Source organism: Gobius niger (genome assembly GCF_951799975.1).
Source record: "Gobius niger genome assembly, chromosome: 19".
NCBI classification, from domain to species: Eukaryota; Metazoa; Chordata; class Actinopteri; order Gobiiformes; family Gobiidae; genus Gobius; species Gobius niger.
In genome coordinates, this window is record NC_136870.1 from 26,314,522 (window position 1) to 26,332,368 (window position 17,847).

General features: G+C 41.3%; 1 protein-coding gene across 1 annotated transcript; it reads right to left on the reverse strand.

Moving 5' to 3' along the window:
* Nucleotides 1-3,008: 3,008 nt before the first annotated feature.
* On the reverse strand, nucleotides 3,009-17,539 carry LOC306978563 (heat shock 70 kDa protein 12A-like). The gene is made up of 4 exons (XM_079577191.1): nucleotides 17,257-17,539; nucleotides 6,653-6,877; nucleotides 5,787-5,958; nucleotides 3,009-4,238 (listed from the first exon to the last, which is right to left on the reverse strand). The coding sequence occupies exons 1-4, from the start codon at nucleotides 17,536-17,538 to the stop codon at nucleotides 3,181-3,183; spliced, it is 1,737 nt and encodes a 578-aa protein (XP_079433317.1). The 5' UTR covers nucleotide 17,539; the 3' UTR covers nucleotides 3,009-3,180.
* Between the last annotated feature and the right edge of the window lie 308 nt (nucleotides 17,540-17,847).

The window sequence follows — 17,847 nt, forward strand, 5'->3', positions numbered from 1 at the left end:
GAGGTTATTAATGGAAAGAAGAAAAAAGGAGACAGTCGTCAGTCACAAAAGGATAAATATATAAATCACTATTCAACAGGAGAAAGCAGAAGTATGAATCCTTTCCCATTTTCATTAGTTTTAAAACAGTTGAATATCGTTTCAGATATTGTCTTTTTTTGTACATAATGAAATAAAATTGTACATTTGAACTTGTCATGAAAGCAAGCAACACATACACTATATACACATCCTGGATCTCATGCGCCCACACTGGTCATGTGCGCGGTTCATACATCTTTATCATAGAAATAAAAAGGAGAGGCGGCGTTCGGTCCTGATGTCCGGGGACACTCAGCCAGTCTAGTCCGTGAGTCCATTACTGCTCAGTGCATTGTTCCTATAGCCGTTAGCGTTAGCCATTAAAATATCGCAAATTATGAACAATCCAGATGTTTTTAACCATAGAAACCCAAGCCTGTTCCTACAAATGCATACATTTTGTTAAAGAGCGGGTATTCTGCTTTTTTCAGTCACATAGCACCAGTCTATATCACACTACAATGATGACCAAACCTTCTGTTGGTCTGTAAATGCAGTACATTAGAATAACTGCCTTGTATAAAATGTCTCTCTCAAAATGGCTGTAGTGAATGTCTTGAAATAGGCCTCTGTCTCTTTAAGAACCTCTGACCCTTTAGACACGCCCCCTCCACACGCTGTCTGTGGCATCAGTGGGGAGGGGGTTCTGCTGAGGGGCAGTGGTTGGTTACTCGGCTGGTGACGAAAGCTCGGAGGCGTCTCCAGGAGGTGGGGGCGTTCCTAGGAGGACTCAGGCAAACCTATCCCTAAAATGGCCGCCATCAGAGTTTTTACAGATTACTCAGAAATACGTGAATGTGCCAAGGCAACACTTCAGGCATATTTTTAATGAGGGAATGACATAATAACATGATGGCAAGCTTGAAAAAGTCGATTTTGCATAATACCCCCCCTTTAACCAACGGCTCCAGGACCTGTTTAAAATGAGCGTTCTGTCCCCCATGCAAATGAATAGGGAAGCCAGGCACAATACCAAAATATGGCGAGGTAAGATGTGAGCTGTAGTATAAGATGAAGTTTTGAGGCCACTTGATGAGTTTCTCACGTAGTTTCGTGGATTCATCATGACATTTAAAGGAACAGGCCATGGTTTTCCCAGAGTGTGATATGTTCTTACCTGAGCTTGATGTGTACCTGTCTGGTCTGTGTGCCTGTGGAAGAGCGTAGTAACTTCCAACTATTATTGTAGAAGTGTTTTTATAGCAGTCACTGACACGGGGAAAGCAGACAGTGAGTTTGGCAAAAGCTCTCATTCCTGGGCTCTGAGGGTTTCCAGAAACAGATACAGAATGATTCATGATGGAGGATACACTTGTGCATAGTAATAGTTAAACAAACAAAAAAACAGTGCGATAAGACATCAATTCACTGTCAGAAGACGATCTAAAGTTTATACATTTGTTTTGTATGGAAGAAATATAAGCTACTTTATCAATTACTATTCACTGTCAAGGGGTCATTATCCAAGAAACAGCTCCACCCAGTGGCCGTGTATCACGACTTCTTCAATCAATAAATAATCAGCCTGATTTAACATACTCAGCATTATCATAATTTATGATTCAAGTCTTATTAATCTCATTAATGTTAGCAATGGCAGCAGTAGATGAGCAGCTGAAAGAACTATGCATTTTGCTTAATCTAGAAAACCACATCGCTGGCTGAAGAAACTTCGGGCGCTATACAGTCTATTTAAAGACTTAATTATTTTACAATGCATTTTCTTAATATATTTTTTCTGTGTTTTTGCTTATGTTCTGTGTTTTTATCTGTAGCACTTTAAGATGTAAAGTGCAATACAAATAAAGTGGATTATGATTATGATTATATATCGATATTCCATACCCTGTTATCGCTATTTTTTAGTTTTTGCTGTTGTTGTGACTCAGCAGCCTTGGGGCACGTATATATGTATGTATGTATAAAACCAGGGGCTCAGAGAAGAGCTGGAGGAGGTCTGGAGGGTGAAGGCATCAGCAGTGCCCGTGGTCGTTGGGGCAATCGGGGCAGTGACCCCCAAACTGGAGGAGTGGCTCCAGCAGATCCCAGGAAATACATCAGACATCTCAGTCCAGAAAAGTGCAGTTCTAGGAACTTGAGCTTGGGGCATGAAAGAGTATAAGACAGCCTATTTTATTATTTTAGTGTTTTTGTAGGACCCTATGTAGGATTTCTGTTCTCTATTTGTTTTTGTTTTCTCTACATGAGCATGCATTGAGTTTTTTTGTTTTTGTTTTACCAAAATTCAACTGGAATTAGTGGATTATGGGCAAAGCTTTTCTGGATCATGTTTTCTCTCAATGTGCATTTTATTTCCTTCCAAAGATTCTATAGCAAAGTGATTTTATTTAAAACATTTGGTCAGTGTGGTTTCAATTGTTTATTTGGATATTTTTTGTCAAAGGCAAAATCGTCATCAGTTACATCAGTGATTAAATGATTCATTACACAAACAGCTCAATGGGAGAAAGCAGAAGTACAGTGGTAAACCTCTTAACTCCCGCCTGAACTGAGAGGATCTTTTTCCTCACGTCATCAGATTTTTTTTCCATCATTTTTTTGTTGGGTATTCAACTCATTTTTGTAACTTTTTTGACATGTTTTTGTCATTTTTTCATCAATTTTTTGTCAATTTCTTGTGACATTTTTGTGACATTTTTGCCACTTTTTCATCCATTTTTCGTCACTTTTTTGTCAATGTTTTCTCACTTTTTTGTCACATTTCCATCATTGTTTTCGTCTCAGTTCTGTCTCTATTTTCACAGCTTTTTTCCAGAAGCTTTTGGACTGGGGTAAAGCCAAACTGGAGAAAATGTGCTCGGTTCAGGTGGGAGTTAAGGGGTTAAATCTTTTTACTTTTTCATTAGTTTAACAAAGGTTGATTTTCCATTTTTGTACATAATGAAATAAAATAATACAACAAAAAACAATGCAGGAAAACAGTTAAGTGCTTTAAGTAACTGCAAAAACAAAATCTACCACAGGGCAGCTGTGGCTACTGTAGCTTTCCATCACCGAGTGAATTAATATTTGTCCCTAAGCACATGATATGACCCCTGTTCCCTATTGAGACTTAGCCTACATATTTCCACCTAAACTTCAACTTTTGAACATGTTGTCTCTTATGTCTCTGTTGGAGGTGAAGTCTAAGGTGACCTTTCCCTCAGATTTTGAGAGCAGGTCTGTGGCTTTCGCGGTGATCTCCGTGTCACCAAAGACGACCTCCATTTTGATCTGGCGCTTCAAGCCTCCGGTGGTGTCGGGCATGTCCACCACGAACTGCCCGACCTGCTGCGCGCCCCAGTCGTCGATGTACGCCAGGTTCTCTCGCTCGGTGCGGAAAAATCGGAGTCTCATCGCTATCTGGTTCGGCTCTACCGGGCTGAAGGTGTACTCTTTGGTTTCATCAAAGGCCACGTCCTGATCGATCTCCACCATCTTACTGAAGAGGTCTGTGCACCAGTTGCCCTCAGAGGTGACGAACTTCTTGTCTTCTCTGTGTTTGGAGGCGTCAAACCTCTCACAGCAGCTGTAGCCGTAAGTAAATCCACTTTTACGTGACGTAATGACGGCCCTGTCCTTCCCGAACATCACCGCCCCCTTCATGACCGCCTCCTGTGGCAGGTGTGGGCACAGCACCTCGTACCGGGACCCAAACTGGCTTTCGATGTGATCACGGAGAACTTTGCTCAAAGCGTAGCCTCCCACCAAGAGAATATATTTGATTTCTAGCTTTGTCTTGAGGATTTCCCTGAGGCTGGCAGTGATCCCGCTCAAACTCTCCTCAAAGAAAGACCTCATTTTCTCCTGAGAGATTTGGACCGATCCGTCACTCCAGGACACGCCTTTGACCTGAACAAAGAACTTATCGATCGGTTTCTTTTTCTCGGCTGCCTTCACCAGATTGTACGGACAGGAGAAGCTGGCCTCCTGGTCCACCTGCTTCATGAAGGTGAAGTTGTACATGAGCTTCTGGACGTCTCCTGGATGGTTGGCCTCAAACTCATCCCAGATACCGTTGCAGAAGATTTCTCTGAGGAACTCTTTGAACTTCCGGTCCACGATCTGACCTCCCATGTCGTTCCCGGACGCTTTGTGCAGCTCCTTCAGAGCACCGCTCCTCAGGACTTCATGAACCGTGATGTCGATGGTGCCGCCTGCAGCAAAACAGTCACAGTTCCTATTTTAGTTGAAAAATAAAAGCTCTCACTTCTGTCTGTTTGGATTTTTTCATGGAGAAAATTATTCCATTGAATAGTGACATCATACAATCAAAACAAAACCGCCAAACCAATACAGTATGAATGAAACAGAACAATTAATGGTGTTGAGCTGTCAGAGAGTTGTGGCAAAGGGAATGTGGTTTTGTGTTACATTTTAATGTTGCAGGACAGTATTACTGAAGTGAAGACATGACCCCAGGCATTTTTATTGATTGTTCTTTCTTTTTTTTATATTGAAAGTATTTAAACATGTAATTATATGCAACAAGCAGAAACAAAAATAAGAACAAGTGTCCAAAAATGATCGCGCTTAATCATCATTCCTAAGTCAGACGGAGCCTTTCTGTGCTGATGCGTGACCTATTGTTTGTAGTTGTTGGGGAACCAGGAGGAAAAACATGCACATCTGCACAGAAAGGCTCCGTCTGAGTTGAACCCGGGACCTTCTGGCTGTGAAGCAAAAGCGCTAACCACTGCATCATCAGATCACATGTACTTATGGTGTGCACACACTTTGATAGTGTGATTATTTCTGGAGACTTCACTCTTGTTTCTGCTTGTTACAGGCAATAGTGTCTCACTTCAGTTTACAGCCCAAGCTCTCCTGTAACTACACATTAGTTACAGTTTACGTGGCTCAGCTCCAACGTCACTGTAGGCGAAGCTCCTGATTGAAACATCCCCCATATATTTTCAATGTAAACTTGACGCTTGGTGTAAAACCATGATCAAGGTTTGAGTATTCAAACCAATGTAGGGGTGAATCAGGCCACCTGTATAGGCTTAGGCTATGTTCACGAGACACTCGCTCTGCATCAATCCATTATTCTGGAATTGATGTGTCTTGACTTGATGAGCAGGGTAACCAATCAGGTGTTAGGACCAGCCCATCAAACTTTGATGGCCGAGTTTGACAGATAAAATTAATTCATGTAACACTGCAACACAGGACCATGAAATAATGAATTAAATAGATAAATTATATATATAAATACATATATATATATATTTTTCTTTTTTTTAACACAGAATCATTGGCAATTTAATCAATTAATGACACATTTGATAATACATCGATTTATTTAATTCCATATTTAATTAATTAATTAATTAAACATTTAATAAATTATCTAATGGTGCATTTATTTATTTAATTCCAGATTTAATGAATGAAACATTTAATTAATTAGTGACACATTTATTTAATTATTTAATGGTGTATTTAATTGTGGCACTTTCAATCCTCCATAGACCTGATCTCATGTAACTTTCAGAGTTCATTTGGTCAGACACAGGATAAGAGATGTTGAAATCTTTACCTTCACCTTCAGGCCATCATCAGAAATGTCACCGGTGTGCGTTGGCCAGTCTGATGGACCTGTCAGGACCGTCCATTTCAACATCTCTCATCCTAGTGTCTGACCAAATTAACTCTGAAAGTTGTTCTAGTGACACAAGTACTAAGCTTAGACCTGATCTCACCTCCACAGTCCACCACGATGTACTGAGTCCCCGGGGTTTGCTGCAGAGCCGTCCTGTTGTGGTTCTCGGACAGAAAACCCTCCGCTGGGAGCTTTTTGCACCAGATGGAGGCCGCCTCCGGCTCCAGGGCGATCACCAGTTTCTCCTCACTGCCCTTGGACACGATCCCCGCCTGAAACACAGTTACCTCTTTGTTTGCAAGAAAGTTCATGGTTTGACATTTTTAAGTCAGTGTTTCCCTTTAAAGTTTGACCAGTGCCGCACACTGTGAGTGGGCATATAGTTTTTATTTGTTCATATTTTGTATCTTGGATAAGTAGTAGACAGCAGAGGCTATAATGTGAAAGTGGACAATGTAATACCGACTGTCCCCAGAAGATGGCAGCATAGATTGGGAGAAAGCCTAGGATCTCTGTTTACTGCTTCCTGTTATTTCGGTTTGGTATAATGCCACCAAATATTAATCTGGATGCTTTAGGTGAACCATGATGATTTTAATAATGTTTAAGTGCTGATTATGATTATAATTAATAGCCTAAATGTAATTGTTAAAAGTCAATGGCCACTTGAAAAAGACTGAGCTCACCTGGATTAGATAAACTCTACTGTCTCTGTCCAGCAGAGGGCAGACCTGACCTGCCTGGCTTCTCTCATCAACATTACTAAGAGAAGATAAACTCTACCCTCTGTGTCCATCGGGGGCAGACCTGACCTGTGTGGCTTCTCTCATCAACATTACTAAGATAAGATAAAACTCTACTGTCTCTGTCCAGCAGAGGGCAGACCTGACCTGCCTGGCTTCTCTCATCAACATTACTAAGATAAGATAAACTCTACCCTCTGTGTCCATCGGGGGCAGACCTGACCTTTGTGGCGGCCTCTCTCATGAACTGCTTGGCGCTGTCGTCCCAGATGGCGGGCACGGTCAGGACCCAGGTGAAGTCCGAGGGCAGGAACTGGCGGTTGTTACTGTTCGTGCTGATGGTTTTCAGGGCGTCGTCTTTCAGGAAGCGCAGAGCCTCGGTGAACACCGTCAGAGCCTTCATGGAGCTGCCGTTCAAAGCTTCAATGGACGAGTCTTTTGTGGAGCGCTACAAAAGAGACCATGATTAAAGATATACTAAACATCATCATCCATCCATCCATTTTCTTCCACTTGTCCGTTTCCGAGTCGTGGGGGAAGGATCCCAGGAACATTTGGACGCTCAAACCAAAGCCTTTTTCAGGTTTCTTTTTGCAATATAGTACTTTAGCCATTGAACTGAGTTCTATTCTTTGGGGGATCCATAAGTACACCAGGAACAAGCTCCAACAGATGACGTGCTCAGTGAATGTCTCAGACAGAAGATGATGTTCTGGAGGTTCCATCATGGGAGGAAAATTAACATTAACGTACATCTCTCAGACAGCTTTCATTGGAGTTCTTTATGCTTTAACATGGTTGAGGATTCACTATGATAAGGTTATTTTCCCAAAACATTTTTTTCTTCACATTTTCCATACCCCTCCTACCGGCACCTTAACGTGGTGGAGGGGTTTGAGCCCGAATGATCCTGGAGCTCTGAAGCTGAAGCCCAATATTTAAAACAATCTTTAATTAAATTAAAACACTTTTTCAAAATAGAAACAGAAAATATTATATGCATAAATAAGAATTTACATGTTATCATCTAATGATTGTAAGGTCTACACAGGCCTATAAGCTTTTTTAAAATTTTAAATATATATAATTTTGTCAATACTACTAATGAAGTCCAAAAACAGAGTGATATGCATGATACCTGTTTCTTCCCCCCGAGTGTGAGCGTGAGCGTGAGCTTGAGCGTGAGCGTGAGCGTGAGCGTGAGCGTGAGTGTGAGCTTGAGCGTGAGTGTGAGTGCACGGTACAGGCACAACGTGCGAAGCACGGATGTTGGGTGGACGTTGTCTCCAACAGCGGCTGTGGCGAGTCTAAATGAATAACTACACAATCAGCAGTGAGTAGGCCGTGATTGACAGACGGCATCAACCAATCAGAGCAACGCTAGACACTTCGCAGCAACAAGTGGCAGGAAGCCTTTCCAAAACTGTCCTTATTTATTCCAACGCTGTTTCTCGCTCCGGTTTTAGGGATTTAATATTTTCCAAATGATTTAAAAGAGACAAAAGAGCAGAAGAAAACAGTGTATCAGTCGCCATGCCGCCATCTTTAATGTTTTGGAAGAGTGCGTGGTGGTGACAGGTGTCAAACGCCGAATCTTAACCCACCCCTAATCCTAACAATTTTAAACTAAACCTAACAATTGTCCATCCATCCATCCATTTTCTTCCTCTTTATCCGAGGCCGGGTCGCGGGGACAGCAGTCTCAGCAGTCTCAGCAGAGATGCCCAGACTTCCCGATCCACACACACCTCCTCCAGCTTTCAATTTAACAATTGTAAAACATAAATTATTAACAAATAGTACTGTCGTGGATCTGAAAGTATAAGTAAGTATAAGAGTAAAAACTCCTCTATGCTCACATGCTTCATTGATGCATCCAAGGCATTTGACCGTGTGAACCATGTAAAGTTATTTATCAAACTGCGTCAGCGAGGAATACCTATTATATAAGTATATATTGAGAATCTTAGCCTACTGGTACGCCCACCAGGTGATGCAGGTGAGATGGGGCAGTAGTGTGTCGGCTCCATTTGGTGTTTCCAATGGAGTGAGACCAGGTGGAATCCTCTCTCCTGCACTGTTCAGTTTGTATATGGATGAACTGTCACAGCTGTTAAATGTGTGCAGGACCGGCTGTATGATCGGGTCTACTCTTGTAAATCATCTCATGTACGCCGATGATGTTGTTGTTTTTAGTCCAAGCAGTGCTGGGATGCAGGAACTTTTAAACGTGTGTTCCAAATATGGTGTGGACTATGACATCAAATATAATGCAAACAAGAGTGTCATAATGATTTGCAGAACAAGAGACGATATAAGGTTTTGAACTTTTCTCCATTTAATTTGTGCGGGAATAATCTGACCTTGTGCAGCAAATACAAATATTTGGGACATTTTATCTCTGATGATTTGGCAGATGATGATGACGTGCTTCGACAGTGCCGCATCAAAAGGACACTGTTTAATGCCTATTGTACCCCACTTTATACGGCACACCTGTGGTCAAACTGGAAAAGTTCGAGCATACGAAAACTCAACGTGGCATATAACGTCTGTCTAAGAATTTTGCTGAAAAGACCTGGATGGGAGAGTGCCAGCCACTTATTTGTTTCTGCTGGCATCAGAACTTTTCATGCTGTTTGAGAAATTTAATGTACAGATTTATTTGTCGGCTCAACAACTGTGTCAATATGATTATTATGAGCTTGACAAACATCAAAGTCAGTGCCACGGGCTACCAGTCTGAACTGTGGCCACACTGGTACAGTTGTCTGCTCTAAATGTTGTTGTGTGTTTGTTTTTGTTTTGTTTTTGTTTGTTTTTGTCTGCAATAAAGGTTGATGATGTCTCGGCTCCGGGTCTGCAGCTTTCTGTTATTGCAGGAATGGGCTTGAGACTTACTTTTTTTTTACATACTCTGGAATTTATGCTCTACAGAGCAGGGGCCGAATTAAATCATCTCCGGCGGGCCGTATGTTTGACAGCCCTGCATTCAGGGACCATAAGAAATGCGGGAAAGGCAAGTTTTTTTTTTTTTACAAATGCGCAGAAAATCAGGACAAATATGTAACAGTGGAGTTCTCCAGCGTGTGGCAATAGTGGTGACAGAGAGGTTGAAACATGTTTCTTTTACTCCTGTTCCTACACATTCTCTTTGAATAGGACCGTATTCCTACTTTAATAAAAAGATTAAGTAATAATAATTAATAATAATCAAATATATCATATTCCATTCGGTTCAGTTTCATGTTTAACATGATCGTACATACAAACACCTGTCTGTTCTGCTCATTTACACTGACTTGTGAAAACTGCAAAAAAATATCTTTGACATATAGGAACTTTTTTTTTTACAGTAACGCAAATAGTTACTTTCCCTGGTAATGAGTAACTTTTATTATAGAGTAATTCAGTTACTAACTCAGTTACTTTTTGAAACAAGTAGTGAGTAACAGTAACAGTATAACTAATTACTTTTTAAAAGTAACGTTCTAAACGCTGGTGATTAGTCCTGATATAAAATAAAGTAAAGTAAAACAAAATGACAAATATTATTTCACCTAGATCATGAATACCAGCTGTGCATGTTTCTCTGATCTGGAAGCTTTTTGCATATAATCGTGTCTGGAAAAACGTCTTCAGACATTATCAACAAAATGGAAAGTTGCCAAAGTACTCCAAGCCGGGATACTGGAGTGAAACGTTCAAGTGCATCTGTATGAAATGATACATGTGACACAGTAAAAATACTTTAAGTTATGGTGGAAAATTCCCTGGCAGAGCAACTGATACTAAAGCGCACATCGTGTTATGACAACAAGAAAAACAGGCCTCGGGCCTCCTTGGCCTCGGTTATGACTAGGCCTGGGGCGGTAATCGGATTACCGCCATACCACAGTCACGTGACGCACACCGCGGGTCTGAGTTCCTCACCGTCATCACCACGGAAAAAAAATTACTTTAAGTAAACGAAATTTAACCAGAAAAGGAACTAATAATAAACCAGAACAAGTGTCTCACAACAAAAGTCTCAAAAAAGACCAGCCACAGGTGAAAATAAAATGAAAAAGCAGCCGCCCTGAGCAGGTGAGGTGCAGCAGTCACATCAGGCCTACGTGAGCGCGGAGTGTGTGGGTGACGAGATACAGCTCCATATGCACATGAGCAGGAGCACTTACTTAAAGTTTAGACTGGGCCCGAGGACAAACAATTAAATCTGACCCGCGTCTTTTTTTCCATAAAAAAATTATGTTTTTTTGGCATTATCCGCGCCACGTCGCTCCATTCGCTCCGCTGTGTTCATGCGGCTCCGCTACCGTCACCTCAGAGCGGCTGAAATGTAAACATGGCTCTGTAAACTGGTGAAAAACGGATAAACTACGAAGACAAGAGGCTGATCGTTGGACGGACTGGCAGATCTGACACGCGCGATAAACCTGCTGTCTGGACTCTAACTTAGCCCAATAATATCAGAACAATTCATTTTAGGGATGCACCGATACCAGTATCGGGTATCGGGCCGATACCACATGCATGTACTCATACTCGTACTCATTCATGAGGTCCCGATACCAGAAACCGAAACCATTTGACCTACAAGGCGCAGCTACGAGGCGCAGCTACGAGGCGCAGCTACGAGGCGCAGCTCTCAGCTGAGGAGAGAAGAAGCAACAAACTGGAGAATTGTTTAGTGTAAATACAATAATCCACATAGAGCTGACTTTATTACAGACTGCGCTCTCTAAACCAGAGTCTGAGCTGGATTTAACCAGAGCTAAATGTTGTTCGTGCTGCAGCGTCTGCAGTGTTTACAACAGACAGGCTAACATTGCTAACTCGAGCTAACAGTTTTGGCCATTCTGACGCCGTTTTAAGCCCAGGGGTTTATTCATCTGAAAAACTAACCCAGCGACTAAAAAATCCAAATTAAAGACATACAGCATGTTTATATTGAGGGAAAATGAGCTGCAGCAGAACAATGAAAACGCTGTAGCTACTCGCTAAGTTACTACAAACACACGAGAAAATCTACAGGAGCTGAAGTAAAGACGAAAAGAGACCATTTAAGTAACATCTCAATACTATTGCTAAATAAAAATATTGATTATACGGCTCTTCACAACGTTAGTAGAAGCTCCGTTGATTTGAATGGGATTTTCCAACTTTCTACTGGTCATTATTTTCTGATAAAGGACCTCTGAAAAAAATAATGACGCTGCCAATGGCAACGGAGTTGGTGCTTTCACATCACTCCTCGTGTACGTAGCAGCGACACTATCTGTCCCGTCACTGAGAAAGACGTCGGGGAATCGCTCGTGAAGTTAGCGTGAGTCTGACTTTCAACTTACCCAGAGATTCACCACCATTCCTCCAACTGCGCCTTCAACTAAGGCTAGCTGCTAGCCTAGCTGCTTCTAGCCTAGCCAAACATTGCCGAGCAACGTGCAAACTTTTGGGAACTATTTGTCACGGAAGTCATTAAATAAACCTTTCGGCCTTCATAAAAGCGTACGAAGTTTATGTTGTGTGTGTTCAGTTGGCAAATGGCCGAATAATAAGCGGGATAATGTATAGAACGCTGGTCCTTCAGGGCCCTGTCAGTGCTTATTTTCCCGATAATGACCAGCGTTCTATACATTATCCCTTACATAAATGAATAAAACACTGGCTTTGGGGAGCTTTTGGACATGAGCTTTTCTGTCTATGATGGACAGAGCAACAAAAATAAAAATAAAAATTATATTGAATGAAAATAAAATAAATAAATAAATGGCATCAGCACAATTCTAATATAACTGCTCTTAAATGTGTCGCCGACTTTACTTAAGGAAATGTACATGAGTAAATTAACTAATTACAAACCAATCTGCTGTGAAAAAAGTAATAATGTTTGTGAAAAATGCCTTGTACTCGTATCGGTATTCGGTATCAGCAAGTACTTAAATCAAAGTACTCGTATCGGTTTTAGAAAAAGTGGTATCGGTGCATCCCTAATTCATTTGACAGGTAAATGTTTGCTTCCTTTCTCCTTTCACTCAATTTGCTCTGCATTTGTGGGAAATATAAAGATAAAAGCGCAGAGATGTTTGTTTGCGATGGTCGGAGTGAAGAGGCTGAAGCTGAATAAATGATCAGGAAACACGAGCGTCATCTCATAATAATCACTCAGTTTTTCATAAAGCGCCAGGTCTGGCAGGAGAACAGCGGCTCAGGTGCTTGCTACGCATCACGATACTCTGGGGCCGATCCAGTAATTATGATGAGCAACATATTTACCTTAAAATGTGTAAAAAGTCATGTATCCAAAGTTTAGAAACCCATTTACTGAAGTGTTAAGATTGAAAAGTGCATTAACACACACAGTAACAAGGTGCTGTGTAAGGGTTTCTGGAAAACAAAAGAGTGTGTGATAAAAATGCCTCCAAACACAAGTATTGAAAGTATTGCGATACTTGATAAAGTATCGATTCTTGATGTTGCAGCACAAAGTATTGCGATCCAAGTCTGATCCGATGTTTTGTCCCAGCCCTAATATATAGACAAACACTCAACACCTGATCATGTGATACACTCTGCTGCCTATGACACTTGATTGTATTTTAACCCATTTTAATATATACATATTTGTATTTTTGTGAATTGTATCGATTGATCTTTGCTTTTTATTGTGTTTGTGTGTTTTTCTGTGTTGCTGTGAGGCACATTGGGCCAGGCTGTAGAGCAGACGACTGCGCAGACGGGTGGAGCTCCTTAAATCTTCAGTGTCATATCTGGCGCAGAAAGCGGGCAGGACAGGAGGGGGGACAGACTCAAATTGCGATGTTGTGGTGCCGCCCCCTCCCCATGCTTTCCCCAGACCTGCGGAAGGCGGTGGTTTGCGAGGGGGGGTTCTCCTGTACACGCGTAACATGCTGATGCAGCGCAATGTTTAATAAAGATTAAAGAAATAAAAGTGTCCCTCCGCTGCTGCAGATCCAAGGTGAGCGGGCGGGACAGAGAGGCAGCAGCCTCGCCTGGACACCGTTCCAATAAGCAAAGTTACGAAATGTACAGGATTTAATTGATCAGAAACTGTCATATTGGCTGTGGAGGAGTTACAGAGTTATGCAGCAGCTGCAAGAAAACTGTAGCATATTGGAACATTTGAGCTACAGCTGCAGGATTCTTGGAGCGGCTGAATTGAAAAAAAAAAAAACTGGACTGAGCTGTGGCTCCACAAGGAGCATCATCAGGAGGTAAAGACTGACACACGATGGAAATGTCTCCTTAAAACTCAGATCAGACCTGGTGGCACTTGAGGCGTGTGTGGTTTATTTATGGAAAACTGTTGTTGTTTTGGTGTTAGGGGTGTGTGTGTTGATCTACTGCATCAAAGTAAACCCGTGCGTAACCGACGCTCAAACAGACTTTTCAAGGCAATTTCACTTTTGTTTTCAATTTGAGTTGATTCTAAGGAAGAAAACAAGGCAGCACGATGTAAAGAGGAACATAATGTGAAGGTTTCCATAGAAGAGCAGCTCTGAGTGCTGCTTGTGATGAACCAGCCTCAGTCGCCTCTTTTTCTTAAATAACGCCCTCTCCCTAGCGGCGCAGCCTTTAGCGCAAAACCTGCACCAGTCACAAGATCTGGCCCATTGAGTTTTCCTTGTGCATAAAATGTGCTGGATAAATACATTTGCCTTCTTTTTTTGTACTGGAGGTTTAAGCGTTCAATCTGAAAAAAAAAAATCTTCATAGTGAGTGGCATCATCAACAAAATGGAAAGTTGCCAAAGTACTCCAAGCCGGGCTACTGAGAGTGAAATGTTCAAGTGCATCTGTATGAAATGATACATGTGACACAGTAAACATACTTTCAGTTTTGGTGGAAAATTCCCTGGCAGAACAACTGATACTAAAGCACACATCGTGTTATGACAACGAGAACAACAAGAACAACAACAAGAAAAACAGGATTCCTTGTTTTTATTCCAAGCCGGGCTACTGAGAGTGAAATGTTCAAGTGCATCTGTATGAAATGAACTGCCAAGATTTCAAGGCTGTGTCACCAAATGAATGAAATGTAATAAAAAAAAAAAAGAAAAGTCAACAGACGATGCCACACTGTTTCACATCCTACAACACAGATCGGACTGCACCTTTTGTATTAAACATTGGCCAACAGTAAATTACAGGTAAACACATTCTGTTTTTCTGTCATAAGTCATAAGTTTTTGGAATGAGCATGACAGTTGTCCAGCCACATTCTCTTGTAGGTGTGTGCTTTAATATCAGTTAGAACTGTCAGGGAATTTTCCACCACAACTGAAAGTATTTTTACTGTGTCAACATTTCCTGCGTCTTCACCATGTTACTTTATGAGAGAGTCCATCATTATCATTTAAAGAGGGGGTATTCTGCTTTTGTCAGTCCCATAGCACCAGTCTATATCACACTACAATGATGACAAACCTTCTGTTGGTCTGTAAATGCAGTAAATTAGAATAACTGCCTTGTATAGGCAAGACAAGGCAACTTTATTTATACCGCGCATTTCGTACACAAGGCAACTCAATGCGTATAAAATGTCTCTCTCAAAATGGCTGTAGTGAATGTCTTGAAATAGGCCTCTGTCTCTTTAAGAACCTCTGAGCCTTTCCGACACGCCCCCTCCACACGCTGTCTGTGGCATCAGTGGGGAGGGGGTTCTGCTGAGGAGCAGTGGTTGGTTACTCGGCTGGTGACGAAAGACAAACTATTGAGCAAACTGATATTTCATTCCTTTTTTTCATTCGTCACAGTTTAAAAGCACAACTCCAGCTGATAAACTCTGCGCTAACTCACGATCGCACCGATATTTTAGAAGAAAGAAAACACTAAATACTTGAAAATACGCCAAAATGCTTTAATGACTTTTCAGTTTATAAAGTTTTAAATAAATCTTCCATTTAACCTTGTGTGTTTTAATGTCAGCACAGATCTGATTAGAAATGGCAATCCTGCATTTGTATGAATACACAAGTTTCAGTTCCTCGTCTCGAAAGTGAGTCCCATTCCGGCCCCGCCCCAGCACATGCTCAGAGCCGGAGGCCAAACCCTGATCACCCTAACCCTAACCCACATGGACATACCCAGACATCCACACCACCTCCCTCCAGTCCAGTCAAGTGACCAACCGGCCCCGCTGGCCCATGCTTCACTCAAAAAACAACCTCAGTATCCAATACCAATTTTAATACCACACACTGTAAAAAACGGTAAAACGGTAAAAAACTGGCAGCTGTGGTTGCCATTTTTTTACTGTAAAAAATACAGGATCCTTGTTATTCAATTTACAGTGAAGCACTGTCTCATTTGTTTTTATTACAGTTTACTGCTGTCAATTTAACACCCATTTCTTGTGCAGTTTACGGTAAAAAGTTTTAAAATACATAAAAATCTGTATTTTAGAAAAAATAAATTTGTAAATTTTACAGTAAAAAACTGGCAACCACAGCTGCCAGTTTTTATCGTTAAAAATGCAGGAAAATTGTCATTAAAATTACAGTTGAAAACAATTCCAGCTGTTTTATCACGGTTTATTACTGTCAATTTAACACCTATTTCTTGTGCAATTTATGGTAAAAACTTTTAAAATACATAAAAAATCTGTATAAATAAATACATATATACCATACTTGCAATAATAAACTTGTATCACTTTTTCAATCTGCCCTGTATTATCTACATTGTAGAACACTCAATAATAATGTATTTGGTTTTACTATATTCTTAAGAAATCGGTAAAAAGGTTTCATTTGTTCTCTCTGTCTGATCATTCAATGTTTTGTATTGTTTCGTTCCATATCAGGGACGAGTGATTCCTCGAGTCTCCAAAATCACTGTAGGAGGCAGAGGCTTCAGCTCCAAGCTCCGGTTTAGGGGAATAAACGCCCAGCCCACAGTAAAGAAGCAGACACAGTCCCTACATTTAAGACTAGGCTCCAAACGTCCGTCCATGGGAGTGGATCTCTCCTTCTGTGGTTCTCTCCGAGGTTTCTCTTTTCTCCCCCTGGTTTTCTGAGGTTTTCCTCGCCGTGCTGGAGAGTCTAAGGACGTGGGACGCCTGCGCCCTCGTCACCACCTGCTGCCGACGCTTATTTGAACTTTATGTTTGCCTGAACTTTATATTGTCATATTTATTGCTCTGTTTGATTCCCTTAATGTTCGGTGCAGCTGTGAGGAAACTTCTGTTGTGATATTGGGCCGTACAAAACCATTGATTGATTGATTGATTGATTGATTGATTGATTGATTGATTGATTGATTGATTGATTGATTGATTGATTGAGGAAATGACAGCATGTGGTGATTCCTGCTCAGATGAATCTCTAGCTTCAATTTAGTATTGATGTACTACAGAGGGTCAGGACCTGTCTGCACTGTGTCCCTGTTTATTAACCTCACATTTATAGGGCGACAGGTTGAAGTGCGTATAGTGCATAAACAAAAGCTGTGCACTAACCTCGCCTGCAGCTGAATTCTCATGTTATTTGTGAGTTGACAAACACACAAGAATCCCTCTTTGTGCTGCTTCCACGGACAGATTTGTTTTAATCCAACCCACCCGTGGTTTGGGCCAATCACAGAGCAGCATCATTGTAAGTGCTGCACCAGACTTACACACTTTTTTTTAAAATTAAAATCAAAAAAGTTTAATGGATGGTTTCACACTTGCTTGTGATTTGGGATACATTTTTGTTTTCATTTTTATAAAATAATAATTAATAATGAATTAATTACACAGCCTGAGTTTGTGATATAATCATTAAAAGTCAACTAAACACATTATGTAAAAAGGGAAACTCACTTTTCCGTAGAGGGACATTTTGAAGTTTTCGAAGTAGTAGCTCTGTTTGGCCTCGGCCGCCTTCATCTTGATGTAGGTGTCCCTGGCCTTGTACCCGAAGCTCTGGAAGTTCTGCTGCCGGTCGAACAGGAGACAGGTGGGGGCTTTGGGTGTGTCCAGGCCCTGCTCCAGGCCCCAGCGTTTCACATTGGGGCTGATGTCTTTGTGTCTCGGGGTCAGGTTAAAGGCATAACCGCTGAACGCAGTGCCCAGGTCGATCGCGATGATGTAGGACTCACCCATGGTTGAACTATTCTAAACCAAGAGAGATCTGTAAGCAGTATTTGCTCATATCCAGACCTGCCTACTGCTGGGTGTGGCTTAGGAGGCAGAAACAAACTCTGGAAACAAAAATAAAGCTTATTATCAGTTTATACAGATATGTATGTTTGGTATGTAACAAGTACGTGCCAAACAGCAGTAATACATACTTTAAGAATTGGATATACGTGGTAGAATACACCTGACCTGCTTGAAATGTTTATCATATGTTAAATAAAAAAAATAATAGCCCTTCTCTTCATGGTAAAGTATTGCCAGGAAGGCCCCGCC